General features: G+C 37.6%; 1 protein-coding gene across 1 annotated transcript in view; it reads left to right on the top strand.

Moving 5' to 3' along the window:
- CDK15 (cyclin dependent kinase 15) overlaps positions 1-16,493 on the top strand; it is an 85,069-nt gene that overhangs the window by 31,595 nt on the left and 36,981 nt on the right. The window contains exons 9-10 of the mRNA XM_060622971.3: positions 10,310-10,403; positions 15,162-15,225. Coding sequence (XP_060478954.1) covers positions 10,310-10,403; positions 15,162-15,225 — 158 coding nt within the window. The remainder of the gene's footprint in view (positions 1-10,309; positions 10,404-15,161; positions 15,226-16,493) is intronic.

Genomic DNA, 16,493 nt, shown 5'->3' with positions numbered 1-16,493 from the left:
GCTATTTTCCCCTTTGATTTTTCATATATATTTTAGATTAGTGTTTCAAGTTTCATGAAAAACCCTAGTGGGATTTTCACTGGAATTGCATTGAAATTATAGAACTCTCTGAGAAAAATTAACACCCTTGTAATATTGTTTTCCAATTTTTAAACATGGTGTATTTCTTCACCTGTTTGGTTTGTCTTTAATGCCTTTTAGTAGCTTTATTATTTTCTCTCTAAGCTTTTACATATCCAGAGCAAAGATCCTTAAGTCTATTTCTATTGTTTTTTCTTTTGGTTCTTGCATATGGTATCTTTTTCCCCTGCATATTTAGTTGTTTTTGACAGCGATATGCTAATTTACCTTGGAATTTCATTTGTGGGATTTTTTTTGAGGCCTTGAATGAGGTAGGTTTCCTCAGAGAAGATTTGCATTTGATTCTTCTAGGTGCATTATTTAAGAAATTAATTTTTGTATTTTATATAAGTGTTGGTCTGCCACTCAGATCTTGATTTCCAGATACCATTCCCTACTAAAAAGAACTAAGACTTTTTGGAGAACTGGTCAATTCTAAGGCTGGGGCAAGGAAAGTATAAGATGATCCAGAAACATGTTATTGGGCCAGAACATTTTTTTACAAAGTGGTCAAAAAATGGGGGGAATATGTCAAAATGACAGGGGAAGCAACTTGAAGAAATGCCTACTGACCAAAGATGTACAATTTGAGTAGAATTTGATTTATAATCAAAGTAAATGATGTAGGTAATGGATTATAAGCCACTGAATAAAATAAGAATGTATAAGTCCATACTAAAGATAGCTAGCTAACTGGATAAGAAAGGAAGCATCTCCTTATAGTAGAATGCCAACTAATAACTGGAGAAGAAATGACTTAGAAAATCACTATTTCGCAATATGGTAGTGATTGGTTCAAACAAGAATTAACAATGCTAAACTAGAACAGAAAGTTTGATTAGGAATAAAAACTTTTCATAGTCTCAGAGTACATCTCCACAAATTACTTATCAGTTACAAAGGAAAAAAATAGTAACTTTATAGAAAAGAAAAAAACTTGGCAGATACCACTTTCACCAAGTGATTAGAGTTAATATCATCAATAATGGCACTGACTGACACTGTGGGCCTCTTGATATGAGGCACTGAGAAGGATACAATATCACTTATGAGGTTTTCCTGCAAAAAATCACAACCTGAATCAAATGATGAGGAAACAACTGATAAACTCTATTTGAGGGACATTCAGCAACATAACTGGCCTGTACTTTTTTAAAGGGTTGTAGGGGAGGGAAAATTTCCCTCTGTCCTTTTAGAGTCTGTGGATGAACCCGCAAATTGACAACAGATTAATGGGAGAAAAGCATATAAATTTTATTTGATGTTAAAAGTTTTATGTGGCATAGAGAAGGGGGCTTTATAGAAAGAAGAGAAAATGCCCAAAGAAGCAGCTAGGCTCAGAGGCTTTTATATCATTCTGACAAAGAATGATAAATTTGTAGGGAAGTGATAAGACAAAAGAAAGGGGTTTCTGGACTCTTTAAGGGCTGTAAATTGTGGGATAAAATCCTCACAAGGGGAATTTATGCCCTATTTTCAGGCAGATAGGGGGAGGTGGAAAGCTCATCCTATGTTTGCTTTTACTCAATTGCCTTCAGCTCAACATAATCTTTATACCAGAGTGACATATTTTGGGGTGGCATATTTTGATCCCCCTACTAGGTCAAGGATTTAAAAGGCAAAGAAAGACTGAGGAATTGTTTCAGATTAAAGAAACTAAGGGGATATGCCAACAATACAATGCATGGTTCTACATTGGATCCTGGAGGAAATGGAGCTAAAGAACAGGACTCAGACAAAAAGTGAAATTTAAATATGGACTGTGGATTAGATAGTAGTATTGGGCCACTGTTAAATTTTCTGATTTTGATAATTGCACTGCTGTTATGTAAGAGAATGCTTTTGTTCTTAGAAAATGTGAAGTATTTAGGGGTGAAGAATTTGATCTGTAACTTACTCTCTACTGCTTCAGAAAAAATAGAGAAAAAAAATGAAAGGCAAAACGTTGGCAATTGGTGAATCTGTTTGAAGAGAGTTCATTCTACTACGCTTGCCACTTTTTTTTGTTTAAAATTATTTCAAAATTAAAAATCACCCCCGTTTCACCAGAGATAGTGTAAGTAGCACTAACCTAGTATGTGATCGGTGTTTGCAAATATTTCACACGTTTGAGAAGAATGCAGATTTCTGAATTGTTGGGTACAGGTTTTTACATATGTTCAAAAATCCAGGGTTAATTGCATTATCCAAATCTTCTTTATATCATTCTTGTCTGTTTCACTTATCAATCAAAGGTGTGTTGAAATTGTTCACTGTATTGTTGATTTGTCATAATTCTGTTCATTTCTGCTTTATGTACTTTAAAGCTATTTTCATTAAGTGCAAATAAATTTAAAACTGTTCATTATTCCTTTATGCATTTTAGATCTTACTTTTGGGAGATTCCTAGCTGGCTCAGTTGGAAAAGCATGCAACCTTTGATTTCAGGGTTGTGGGTTCAAGCCCCACACTGGGTATAGAGATCACTTAAAAATAAAATATTTTTTAAAAAATCTTACTTTAGGAATAATTTCCTTTCTTTTTTAAATTTCATTTTTAAATTCACTTTATTTTTTAATTTTTATTATTTTTTAAAAATTTACATCTAAGTTAGTTAACATATAGTGTAATTATGATTTCAGGAATAGAATTTAGTGATTTATCACTTACAAATAACACCCAGTGCTCATCCCAGCAAGTGTCCTCCTTAACTCCCCTTGCCCATTTAGCCCATCCCCCCACCCAAAACCCCTCCAGCAACCCTCAGCTTGTTCTGTATTTAAGAGTCTGTTATGGTTTGTCTCCTTCCCTGTTTTTACATTATTTTTGCTTCCCTTCATTTATGTTCATCTGTTTTGTATCTTAAATTCCACATATGAGTGAAGTCATATGATATTTGTCTTTCTCTGACTGATTTATTTTGCTTAGCAATTACATTCTAGTTCCATCCACATTGTTGCAAATGGCAAGATATCATTCTTTTTGATTGCTAATATTTCATTGTGTGTGTGTGTGTGTGTGTGTGTGTGTGTGTGTGTATCACATCTTCTTTATCCATTCATCAGTCATTGGACATTTAGGCTTTCTCCTTACTTTGGCTATTGTTGATAGCACTGCTGTAAACATTGGGGTGCATGTTCCCCTTTGAAACAGCACTCTTGTAACCTTTGGATAAATACCTAGTAGTGCAATTGCTGGGTCGTAGGGTAGTTCTATTATTTAAAAAAAAAATTTTTTTTAGCATTTATTTCTGAGAGACAGAGCAAGACAGAGCACAAGTAGGGGAGGGGCAGAGAGAGGGAGAATCCGAAGCAGGCTCCAGGCTCTGAGCCGTCAGCGCAGAGCCCAAAGGGGGACTCAAACTCACAGACTATGAGATCAAGACCTGAGCTGAAGTTGACCACCTAACCAACTGAGCCACCCAAGCGCCCCAGGGTAGTTCTATTTTTAATTTTTTGAGGAACCCCCATGCAGTTTTCCAGAGTGGCTGCAGCAGTTTGCATTCCCATTATTTTCCTTTCTTTTAAAGTAAATATTCTAGAATTTTCTTTAGCATAGGCTAATCAGTGGCAAATCTGTTTCTGTGTCTTAAGATAAACTCTAATTGTTGAAAAGTAGACTTGCTAGGGATGTAATTCTAGACTGATGCTTATTTTTTCTCAGAACTTTGAGGATATCATCCCCCTGCTTTGTCTTCCATTGTTGCTGTTGTGAAGTTTGCTTTTAGCCTAATTGTGAAGTTTGCTTTCAGACCTCTTGTCATTCTTTTGTAAGTGATCTCTCATTTTATCTAGACATTTTAAATATATATTTTTTTGCCTTTATTATTATAGAGTTTTCACTTTAAGGTGTGTGGTGTGGGTTTCTTTTTACTTACACTGCTTGGTATATATTGTGCTTCCTCTGGTTATGAATCGTGTCTTTAGTTGGTCATTTCCTCTTTGAATGTTCCCTCTATTCCCTTCTCTCTTTCTAGAACTCCAATGAAAGATTACCAGAACATGTCTTTCTATTATCCATAGCTCTTATCCTCTCTTTCATATTTCCTGTCTCTGTAAATTTCTGTGCTGCATCCTGGATAGTTGCCTCAGCTCACCTACCGGTTCTTTAAGTCTGTCTTTTTTTTTAAACGTTTATTTATTTATTTTGAAAGAGACAGAGAAAGCAGGGGAGTGGAAGAGAGAGAGAGGTAGAGAGAGAATCCCAAGCAGGCTCTGTATCATCAGCTCAGAGCCTGACACAGGCCTCAAACTCACAAACCTGAAGATCATGACCTGAGCTGAAATTAAGAGTCAGACACTTAACTGACTGAGCCACCCAGGTGCCCCTAAGTCTGTCTTCAGCTACATATCCCTTACCTTTTTACTGCATGTACAAAAATGCATGTTTTTAACATTTCATTGATAAATGTTTCATGAATTTAACCACGAATAATAATAACACAAAGTTGAAATTCAATTATAGTTAAAATTATTGTCATTACTCTTATTCATTACATTATTATTATTGTTTGCCCAGTAAAACTCAAAAAGTAATATAAAAATAGAACAACAGGGGTGCCTGGGTGGCTCAGTCGGTTGAGCGGCCGACTTCGGCTCAGGTCATGATTTCGCGGTCCGTGAGTTCGAGCCCCGCGTCGGGCTCTGTGCTGACAGCTCAGAGCCTGGAGCCTGTTTCAGATTCTGTGTCTCCCTCTCTCTGACCCTCCCCCGTTCATGCTCTGTCTCTCTCTGTCTCAAAAATAAATAAACGTTAAAAAAAAAATTAAAAAAAAAAATAGAACAACAGACATCTTCCATTGAGTTTACTATTATTTGTTCACTCTCTGCATAATTGTTAGATATTGAGTGTTTACACTGAGATTCCTTTTCACCCATTTTTTGGTTCTTTTCAGAGTGGTAAAAGGGGAAGTTAGTAGGGAGGAGATTTCCAATTGACAAAGGAAGAAAAGGAGGAAAAATCCTATTGTGCTAGGTCATGAAACCCCATAGGGTACAAACTGAGTGCATTTTTGGAGGCAGTGGGCAAGTATTAGAGCCTTTGTCTTAAAGAAACTAATTATAACACAGAGTGCCAGAGCCTCATTCACAGTGAGCCCTGGTGGCAGCAGAGTCAGCAGGGGGGGCCCAGGGAAAAAAGTTAGATTATGGAAAATAGGACATATTGGTTATTCTCAACCCTTAGAACCAATGCTCTCCAGTCTCCCAACATTGTCTCTTTTTTCTTTCTGCCACTTTTTCAGACCTTAAAAATTCTATTAGCAACTTTGATGAGAAAACTTAATGTTTTAGGATAATTACACTATTTTGTTTTTGTTTACTTTTTTGTCTTATGTTAAAATACATACAACGTAAAATTTACCACTTTAACCATTTTAAAATGTGCAATTCATTTGCATTGAGTACACTCACATTGCTGTGTAACCATCACCATTATCCACCGTGAAAATTTTTTTCATCATCCCAAACTAAAACTCTGTGCCCATTAAACAAAGACTACCTATTACTCCCTTCCCCCAGCCCCTGGGAACCACTATTCTACTTTCTGTCTCCATGAATCTGACTCTTCTAGGTACCTCATATAAGTGCAATCATATAATATTTTCCTTCTGGGTCTGGTTTATTTCACTTAGCATAATTTTTCAAGGTTCATCCATGTTATGGTAAACTGATTTTAAAGAAAGATTGATTTTGGCACACAAAGTGTTCTATTCAAAACTGACTTCAGGCAGCTGCTGGTTTTAGGACTATGAAAAGTTGTTCCTGTCTGAGGGATTGCAGATTTCCTGCTGCAAACTTCCAAATATAAAGAGTGGCCCAGGGAAAAGCAAATGGAAATGTCATGTCACTGTCATACATTCTGTTATTCTGAACTAATTTCAACAGCGAAAAATGAAATACTGATTCATTTCTCCCAACAACATTTTTGTATGCTCCTTACACCTCTGAAAAACCTAAAACTCCTGAGATGGTTGATTTCCCCAGAGATTGCCTAAGGAATTTGAAGAATCTTTTCCTCTCTTATGGAAGAATTTGTTCATGCTCAGAATAGAGAAAAAGTTAGGAAGACAGCCAGAAAAAGCAGAAAACCTGGAAGCTGTTTCCTCTAATTTGACTGAAGAACCACAGTTGGAGCAATAAAATGACTCAGTGCATCTCTCCTTTCTGGAAGGATTCACTGGTTGATGTCATCAGGTTTTTCTAAGCATAGGAAGTTCCCCTTCATCTACATGGGCTGCCCCGAGTGTATCTCCACAGAGCAGAAATCCTCTGAGAAGCCTGAAGATAGGAAGGGTAAGAAGAAGAGGTAAGAAGAGGCACAGGAATGAAGATTTAAGAACAAAACAGAGGAGAAAAAGAAAATAGGAGCTGGTTTCTTATCTGGACCTAAATGTTCAGAATATTTTAAATGTTTGCCTAAGGCTAGACTAGGGGTGGACAAAATAGATGATAGTCACACAACTTGTTTACACAGCAAATTAAAAAATACAATAGCTCTGAAAAACAACTGAAAATAAATAGGATGATTAATTGTATAGTTTTTAAAGAACAATGCTTACACCTAGAAAGCATCTTCCGTTTTTCAAACTTAAGGTGCATAGATTCATTTTCTTACCAATGCATTGATATTTATGGTACTTGTGGATATTCCAGGTACTGAAATCTAATTGATTTAGGAATTTTGTTTGTCTTACAAGTGTCCTAAGTAGGCACATGGGCACCTGCACGTGAGCACTGTCTCTATATATATGTATAAATATTAAAAATATGAATAAGTAGCCTTAGACTGTATATATTTGTTAGGTTAGAAAGGTTTTAATCTACTGCTAGGTGAAGCTTAAAAAGAAGGACTCAAGAAAATGCCAGTAAGGCACCAACCATACAAATGCAAATGGAGAATTTCAACCAAATATTAGCATATTATTCTATAACACAAACACCTTGTGTTACTTTGTACTACTTGCATAATGGCCTTAATGTCCAGCTTTGTCCAATATTTTACACAATTTTGTACACTGCCCTAGTGGAGTAGAAGACAGAGGACACTAAAGACAAAGGACACAAAGGACAGAAGTAACAAAAGAACTTCCTTCTTGGTTCCCTACAGCCACCAGTATGAAAAAACAAGTTTTTTTCCAAGCAATGAAAACCTTTGGAAAGGAGGGAAAAAGTGGACTACAGGTTTAAACCTGGTAATGACTATGGTTTTGAACCTTGTTTAAAATGCCATCAGGTCTTCTAGTGGCTTGTGAGCCCCTGGTGTTTCTAGAAGGTATTAGAAGGGGCACCTGGGTGGCTCAGGTTAAGCATCCGAATTCAGCTCAGGTCATGATCTCACCATTCCGGAGTTCGAACCCCACATTGGACCCTGTGCTGACAGCTCGGAGCCTGGAGTCTGCTTTGGATTCTGTGTTTCTGTGTCTCCCTCCGTCTCTGCTCCTCCCCGGCTCACACTCTGTCTCTCTGACTGTCTGTCTCTCTCTCAAAACTAAATAAGGGCGCCTGGGTAGCTCAGTTGGTTGAGCGTCCAACTTTGGCTTAGGTCATGATCTCACGGGTTGTGGGTTTGTGGGTTTGTGGGTTTGTGGGTTTGAGTCCCGTGTCAGGTTCTGTTCTGACAGCTCAGAGCCTGGAGCCTGCTTTGGATTCTATGTCTCCCTCTTTCTCTGCCCCTCCCCTGCTTGTGTTCTATCTCTCAAAAATAAATAAATGTTAAAAAAAAAAAAAACTAAATAAATATTAAAAAAAAATTTTGTAGAAGGTATTAGGGTACTGGATGGACAGTTAGCACAAGTCTTCAAAAACCAGTGTATTTCCATTTCTATTTTATATCAATTAATATACAATTACATATGTTTTACACACACACACACACACACGCACACACACACACACACACACACATTTTTTCATTTCAAAATGAAATGGTTTGAGACCTTGCAAGCACATGTAGAGAAACGTCATGCGTGGTGGCTGGAGACCATTTGATGGCATTCACCAACTCAGTTTCCTAGTTGGCTTATCTTATAATTAACGATTGCTAGCAATCAGGATGGTTTTTGACCATTTGATAGTTTTCTACTACTTTTATTTTCCTCCACCTTTCCTAAAAGCAAAAAAAAAAAAAACAAGAACAAAAACAAAAACACCCATAGATTCTAAAATGCAACCTGACGAGGAGCTTTAAAATGGCAATAATTCTAAAAATTCACCTCAACATACTATTCCTAGATTCTTTTTTTCTAAGTTTATTTTATTTATTTATTTTCAGAGAGAGAGAGGGAGCATGCACACATGGGGGGAGGAGCAGAGAGAGAGGGGGAGAGAGAATCCCAAGCAGGCTCTATCCTGTCAACATGGAGCCCCATGTGGGGCTCAAACTCATGAACTGTATTCACCAAATTCTTAAATTACATTTGTCTGATCAAAATTCTTGTATCACATATCAAGATGTCTCTTGCACATGAAAAATCATTAAAAAGTAAATATAGTAGTTGGTATACCCAATTGGCTTTTTAAAATTGCCAATAAAGTGATATCTTTTATGTATATATGTACAAAATTCTAAAATTTACCCAGTTGATTATTTTAAATGCAAACCAAATATTAGGTCATGGAAACTGTTTTTGTCTTTTGTGACATGATAAAATACAATAACATTTCAATTTTCTTTTTAATATAAATTCTGTCCTCAAACCAGACACAAGATAAAAATTATTCTTAAACTTGTTTACCAAGAAATCTGCTTTCTCCAACACAATCAATTTAAACTGAATAAATTGCATGTGTCTGCAGTCAGATGGAAAAAATAAAAATTTATCATATGTAATAAATACATATGAATAATATTAAAGACCATATTTAAAATGAACTTGATAATAAATTTTTAATAATATGATGATCTATAATAAAATGTTTTACTTAACTGTCCTTCTTTATCATGCCACATAAGAAAATGTCAAGGTGATTAAGGGAGTGTGCAAGATTATGTGTTACAGTGAAAGGAAATTTGGAGTCGAAGGCTAGGACCATGAGGATAATCACTATAATCAGTCACCTGAACCAATTTTATCTCTCAAAAGACTTATATGAATAAAAATGTGTATTATTAGCAAAATAAATCTTACCCCTTACTGTCCCTCAGCAATTACCCTCCAATTTGACTACATAGGAAATAAATTTTATATTTCACCCTATTTCATCTATTTTGAGATGCACAATTTCTGCTAAATCAGGATGTACCTTATAATCAGTAGCGTCTTACCAAAGCCGCCAGCCAGGCTGCAGTTATGACCACAGCTACCATTGCACATGTGTGAACATCAAATGTCAGCATCAAAAGTTGCAGAATGAGTGTCAGTGACTTGGAAGAAAGTCTTGCAGACAGGAGAGCTTTTTCTTTCCCCCTTATTTTTAACTAGGAACCAAATGGTGGTGGAAAGGGAGTGAATCAGACATGTTTAGCAACATTTTTTCAGAAGGAGCCAAAAGTAGGTTAACTCTACGTAATCGCAAGGTCAGCTTAGGAGCCCAGCACCAATGACTCTTAGTTTTCTTATGGATTATTTTAAGAAATGCTGCATCATCAAACTCCTGATATAGAGGATGATCCCATGGATAAAAACAGACATCAAAGAGTCTGAGTCAAATGCTGAATGTAACAAAGTTTTAGGAGTACCCAAACCAATTTATTTTTCTTACTGTTCCATTTTTTGCATGTACGAATATAATACATGGTAAAATAATCTCTCTAATTAAGTTTATAATAGCCCTTGCAATAGCTATGAAAGAAACATTCTGATTGTGTCGTGGTTCAACTTGCAGCGTTTTTTGTTTTTGTTATTTTTTCTTAATCGTTACATATATTAATGGTGCCTCTTAGAAAGATAGCATTTTAGATTCTGTGAAAAAAAGCAGTCAATTTGGAGATTCTGTACTTTCCCCTCGTCTCATAAGATGGATAATGAACTTGAATGAGTTGAAATGTTTGTTATCCATACTGTGTTCCTAAATGCTGGTTGCATACCATTTTAATGAAAAGCTGCAGGCTGTTCTTTTTCTTTTTCTTTTCTCTTTACCAAGACTTTTAATAGCATATGTCCCCTGTTTAACTCTCCAAAATATTTACTGGGTGGAGAAATACTAGTAGTTCAGTTTCACATGTATGGTTTCCTTAAAAGTGTCAGACTGACTCTTGTTTCCTTTGCTAGGGGTGCAGGCTGCATCTTTATTGAAATGTTCCAGGGCCAACCTTTGTTTCCTGGGGTTTCCAACATCCTTGAACAACTGGAGAAGATCTGGGAGGTAAGAGAAGAATTCCTCTTAGGAAGAAGAAATATCTGCCATTCAAACTTTGAACCAAATTTGTTTTAGAGACAGTGAAGTAGTCCATCTGCTTTGAGATATTATGCCGCATATTAAGGCTGTGGAAACTGTAGAATTTGCCACAGGTGTAAGTACCTGGGGAACGAAGACATGGTCAGGAAACTCCCTGTTGTCTTGTAGCAGCCCCTGAATCCACCTGCTCGCTCTCATTATTTTCTCAACTTCCCGGGACAATTGCTGCTGTGGCTATTTAGGCACATCCCTGCCTTGCCACCGTCAGCTCTAATTCTACCATATATTTGGCCCTGCGTCCTTGTCAACAGAAGATGAGACACTAAATATCCACAGAACCCTGATAAAACAAAGACTTACCGTGTTAGGGTGAGAGAAGTATACTATTTATTGTGCTCTTCCAAAACCTAATTCCTAAGGCGTGAAGTGCTTGGCTGTGTGTGGTTCCATTTCTTTCCTTATTATTTATCCAACTTCATTTGCACCACAATGCACTTCACTCTTTTGTCTCTTGTAGTTTGTATGCCACATAGTATAGTCATCCATATATTTTTCTCTCTTTTTTTGGTGATTTTTTTTCATTGTGGGAAAATATACATACCATTTACCATCTAACCATTTTTAGGTATATGATTCATTAAGTACATTCATGCTGTGCATCCATCACCACCATCCAGTTCCAAATGTTTTTCATCAACTAAAATAGAAGTTCTGTACCCATTAAACATTAATTCCCCATCTTCCTGCCTTCTGGCCCCTGGTAAGCTCTCTTCAACTTGCTGTCTTTAGGAATTTGCCTATCCTGGGTATCTCCTATTAGTGGAATCATACAGTATTTGTCTGGCTTATTCCACTTTTATTTATTTATTTATTTGTTTACTTATTTTAAATTTGTTTTTGAGACAAAGAGAAAGCACGAGCTGGGGAGGGGCAGACAGAGAGGGAGACAGGACCTGAAGCAGTAGACAGGTTCTATAGTGATAGCAGAGAGCCCAATGCAGGGCTCGAACTCACAAGCTCATGAGATCATGACCTGAGATAAAGTTGGACACTTAGCCAACTGAGCCACCCAGGTGCCCCATATTTCACTTATATTCTAAAGGTTCATCCATGTTGTAGTGTGTGTCAAAGTGCTTTAAACTACACTGTTGTTATCCCGGACCCTGTTCCCTTTCAAGTTTGCTTGCTTCAAGCAGGCATCTGGAGCATTCTTGCTAACGGCCTCTGATAATGAGTTTCTTGAGAGATATTGCCAGAGTGGGGTTTTTGTGTGTAAGTGAGGAAATTTGTCTCCTCTTGAACTGCTTTAAAATTTTGAGGTAGAGACACAGTTTTGTTATCACAGTCACCGTTCCACACTCTGAGGACAAAATGAGAACAAGTCCCCACATTCAGCAGTGTGCTGTCTTATATACTACTACAGTTCAAGCAGGTTAGAAACTTAAACATTACACACAGCCCCTGAATTAGTGTTTCACTAAACGTGGTCTACATGGATGAAAATAGGAAAGCTCTTTCAGGTTCCGTGATATTGGATGTAAGAGTTGGCTCTTTGAAAGTAATAGGTCTGGGGTGCCTGGGTGGCTCAGTCATTTGAGCATCTGACTCTTGATTTTGGCTTAGGTTATGATCTCAAGGTCACGGGATTGAGCCCTGCACTGGGCTCTGTACTGAGTGTGGAGCCTGATTAAGTTCTCTCTCTCTCTCTCTCTCTCTCTCTCTCTCTCTGCTCCTCTCCCCTGTTCATGCTTTCTCCAAAATAAAATAAACAAACAAATAAAAAATGAAAGCAATGGATCCATTCTACTCTCCTAATCTTTAACCACAATATCTCTTACATTTTCCTGAGATCTCACTCTCATTCTTAGGAATGAAAACAAAATGAGAAATTCTGAATCTTTACTTTGCCGTCTTTCTAAAATGCCTGTGTGTGTGTGTGTGTGTGTGTGTGTGTGTGTGTGTATGTGTGTGTGTGTGTGTGTGTGTGTTCATCTGAATAGCTGTCACCTCTTTCTGATCAACTTTTTAGAAATCTAATTCTTGTAATAAGTGTTTTTAGCAAATGATCCCAGATACAGTTCTAAAATCAGAATAAAATAAACTATGCAGGCTTTAAGTCCACTAATCAAAATGTCTTCAGTTTCCATTCCAACAAAGGCAGAAAACCGCCCTGTGCAGCCCACTATGACTTCAAACATAGCACTCACTGGCTGCCTTTTAAGAGCCTTCAGGGAGGGAATAAATCAACAATTTTTGGGTTTCAGTTTCCCAGACAGCGAAGCAGAGATTTAGTAATTTTCTCAAGTGAAAACGAATTCAATAACTTTCAAAGCATCAAATTTCTGAATGAAGGAGATTGAATTTTTAAACTTCAAAAATCTCAAGCTTAAAGTTTTTAGTATAATATTAAAAATTGTTTGGTATCCACTTTGTTGGCTTTAATTAAACATAATACAAAGTAACCAATAATTCTAGTAACTGTCACCTTAGAGAAAATATGGATGTGGTCACTATTGATTGCCTTTGTCGCTTTTTCTTCATTGTCTTTGCGTTCTTTTCATTGTGCTTTGCCAGCCACCAGTATGGGTGCCTGCAAATCACTTGTTTACATGCACATCTGTGCAAATATATAAGATGGTAGGTTAAAAAAGAAGAATCAGCTTCCCATCCTCTGGCCATCTCCCACAAAAGAAGAATTAGTCCAGTTGATTTTTCAAAATGGATTCCAGGATTCTTAGTGTTCCCTCAGGCTCAGAGTGGTTGATAGGAAAAGCCTATAATCCTCTCAGTAGCTTTTCAGTTTGTTTAGGGAATGGATCAAAGAAAGATTTTCCTGGGTGGCATGATTTTTTTATTGTATGAGGGAAAATAGCACTTCAGTGTCTTTTGTTTGAGGACAGTCTTAGCCAGCATCACAAAATGTACCTCTCAGCCAGAGTCCTAGTCAGCAAGCTGGTAGACATTAAGATTCTGGATTCTTCATTGATCATTATTAGTCACTGTTGGGCAGTTGACTTCCTGCCATCAATTGGGCTGGTATCTATATCTAGCATTTTGCAAATGGATTTATTAGATTCTTTCTATGAGAGATGCTTCTAAAAAGAGTTATGCTGAGATATGCTTCTAAGAAGAGTTATATTGGGTAGTGGTGTAGTGAAAGCTACTGATACTTCACTAATATTTTGCAGAAACAATGTTATTTTAGCTCCCAGATATAACTGACATAGGGCTTTTAAGGTGAAGGTAAAAGAATGGTAAAATGATGCCCACAAAACAACTCACAGTAAAAGCACTACCCAAAATCTGAAGTGTTTGACTTTGTATGCCAAAACACTTTTATTTTCATATTAAGTAAAACTGGAGCTTCAATTTGGTAATCCAAGGCATAAGTGAGCTCTTTTTTCAAGTGATGTTGTTACTTTTACAACCCACTGGTTAAAAGTCAAATACCACATTCCAAGGTGCCAGGCCACCAAGAAAACAAGGTGAGATGAATTTGGTAGAAAGGACTAGAGTTAGGTTTAGGATCATTTTTAGCCAACATTCCACTGCCTAAAGGTCAGTAATCCGAATCCTTTTTAATTTGAGCACATGGGAAACAGCTGGATGCTCATGCTGAGGCATAATTCAGGCTAAATGTCTTTTGTTGTGGGGGGTGTATTTTTTTCATCTAATGGAAGGCAAAAGGACAGTCATTCCTGCCTCTTTATATTCCCAACTCCCAAAATAGCATCCTGCTACATAGTGACCATGCAATAGATAGTGATGAGAATATGACTTTAAGCAAGGCTGTATGATCTGCCTCAGAATAAGAACAAGTGAGTTAGTGAGGACACAGGCTCAGGACCTGTATTCATGTTCTCCCAAGAAACAGAACCAATGGGATGTACAGAGATACATAAGAATCCTTTATTATGGGAATCAGCTCATATGATTATGGCTGAGATATGCCATCTGCAAGTTGGAGAACCAGGAAAGCTGGCAGTATAATTCAGTCTGACGCCAAAGGACTGAGAACTGAGGGGATGCTGGTGTAAGTTCCAGAGTCTGAAGGTCAGAGAACCAGTAGCTCAGATGTCTGAGGGCAGGAGAAGATGGATGCCCCGGCTCAAGAAAAGAGAGAGAGAATTTGCCTTTCCTCTGCCATTTTATATGGGCCCTCAACCAATTGGGTGATGTCTGCTCACATTGGAGAGGGCATATTTCTTTACTCTGCTGATTCAAATATTAATTTCTTGGAGCACCGGGGTGGCTCAGTCGTTTAAGCATCTGACTTTGGCTCAGGTCATGATCTCACAGTTCGTGAGTTCAAGCCCTGCATTGGGCTCTGTGCTGACAGCTAGAGCCTGCTTCATATTCTGTGTCTCCCTCTCTCTCTGCCCCTCCCCTGCTCTCTCTCTCTCTTTCAAAAATAAATAAACATTAAAAAAAAAACAAATACTAATTTCTTCCACAAACACCTTCTTAGACACACCCCAAAATAATATTTTACTAGCTACTGGGCCTCCCTTTGCCCAGCCAAGTTGGCACATAAAATTGACCATCACAAGACCTTAAGAATACACTACAGTTTTGCCCACAAAGCTGCAAATGGTGGGCACTCAAGTTTCTTTCCTGTACATCAGCTGGCATAATGTGACATATGTAACAAATTCTTCCCTATTCCCCCTTGATCTTTCACATCTCCTGCCCCACCTTTCTTTGTCTTTCTTTGGCTTTATATAGGTGTTAGGAGTCCCTACAGAGGATACCTGGCCTGGAGTTTCCAAGCTACCTAACTACAATCCAGGTAATATTGATTTGAGTTTCTCGAATGCTCTGAGAATTAGCAATGTGAAAACATTTGCCACACAGATAGAGTAGCCTTCTTTTATTGTTAACTCAACAGTAAAGATGGGTCTAGATGAATTTTTAGATTCCTATATTCCCTGCTAATCCTTTTATGAGAAGGACACTGAAATAGTAGTTGAGGTTAGATCAGTTCTCCAACTCTATACAACACAAGTAGCAAGCTGCATAAGAATTTGGAATGACTGTTGCTGTGGATTCCACATCCATTTCCAAATATCCAATGACTCAAAAGAACTCAAAAGATGGTCTCATTTTTGAGCCCCATGACTATTATTGACTTTATTTGTTAGGTTCTTGTACCTCATAAAGTATTAAAAGAAAGCTAATATAACAGAGGGGAGGTAGAGTCTCATTAGGCCAAGGACTGGCCAGGTAAGATGTTTCTAGGTTACACAAGAGTTCCTCCATTGTCTCTGGGCCTAACAGTCATTCTCATCATTCATTTGGTCCTCCAAGACTGGCTCCTGGGAATGGATTTGGAAGTGTTGGAAGTGTTGCCTTTGGGGGAAGTCTTTGAGAAATGGTCCCAAGGCCATGCCAGAGAGATCAGATTACCCAGTAGTCATTCAAGGATGTTGACACTGAAGGAAGGAGACAAGCAATGAGCTATAGGATAAAGGATTATATCAGAGGCTGGGGAAGCAAGTAATGGCTACAACAAAGTTGAACTCTTGCTGGCAGGATTAAAGGGGAGGTAGATATGTACAGATAAAGACAAGATTGGCATGATTATGGCTCAAGTCAGATTCTCTAGTCTTTATGTTCTTATAGTGACCCATCACTAAATATGGACTTTCTCCAAATTGTTGTCATTACTAACTTTGGTATGGGATTATCCTAAAAGGGTCTCATGAAATCAATAAATTGTAGAAAGTTTAAAAAAGCAATTAAGGGGTGGGAGAAAGGGGAAAATGGGTGAAGGGCATTGAAGAGGACACTTGAGGAGGGGACTGGGATGAGCACTGGGTGTTGTATGTAAGCGATGAGCCACGGGAATCTACCCCAAAAACCAAGAGCACACTTTACACACTGTATGTTAGCCAATTTGATAATAAATTATAATTTAAAAAAAAAAGAAGAAGTAAAAAGAAAAAAAATTAAAAAGCAATTAAGGAGCATAACAGGGGCACCTGGGTAGCTCAGTTGGTTAAGAGTCCGACTTCAGCTCAGGTCATGATCTCACCACTTGTGGGTTCAAGGCCCATG

This window comes from Panthera onca, chromosome C1 (assembly GCF_046562875.1).
Source record: "Panthera onca isolate mPanOnc1 chromosome C1, mPanOnc1 haplotype 2, whole genome shotgun sequence".
NCBI lineage: Eukaryota > Metazoa > Chordata > Mammalia > Carnivora > Felidae > Panthera > Panthera onca.
Note: the sequence above shows the minus strand (reverse complement) of the source record. Positions and strands in the feature narration are given on the sequence as shown.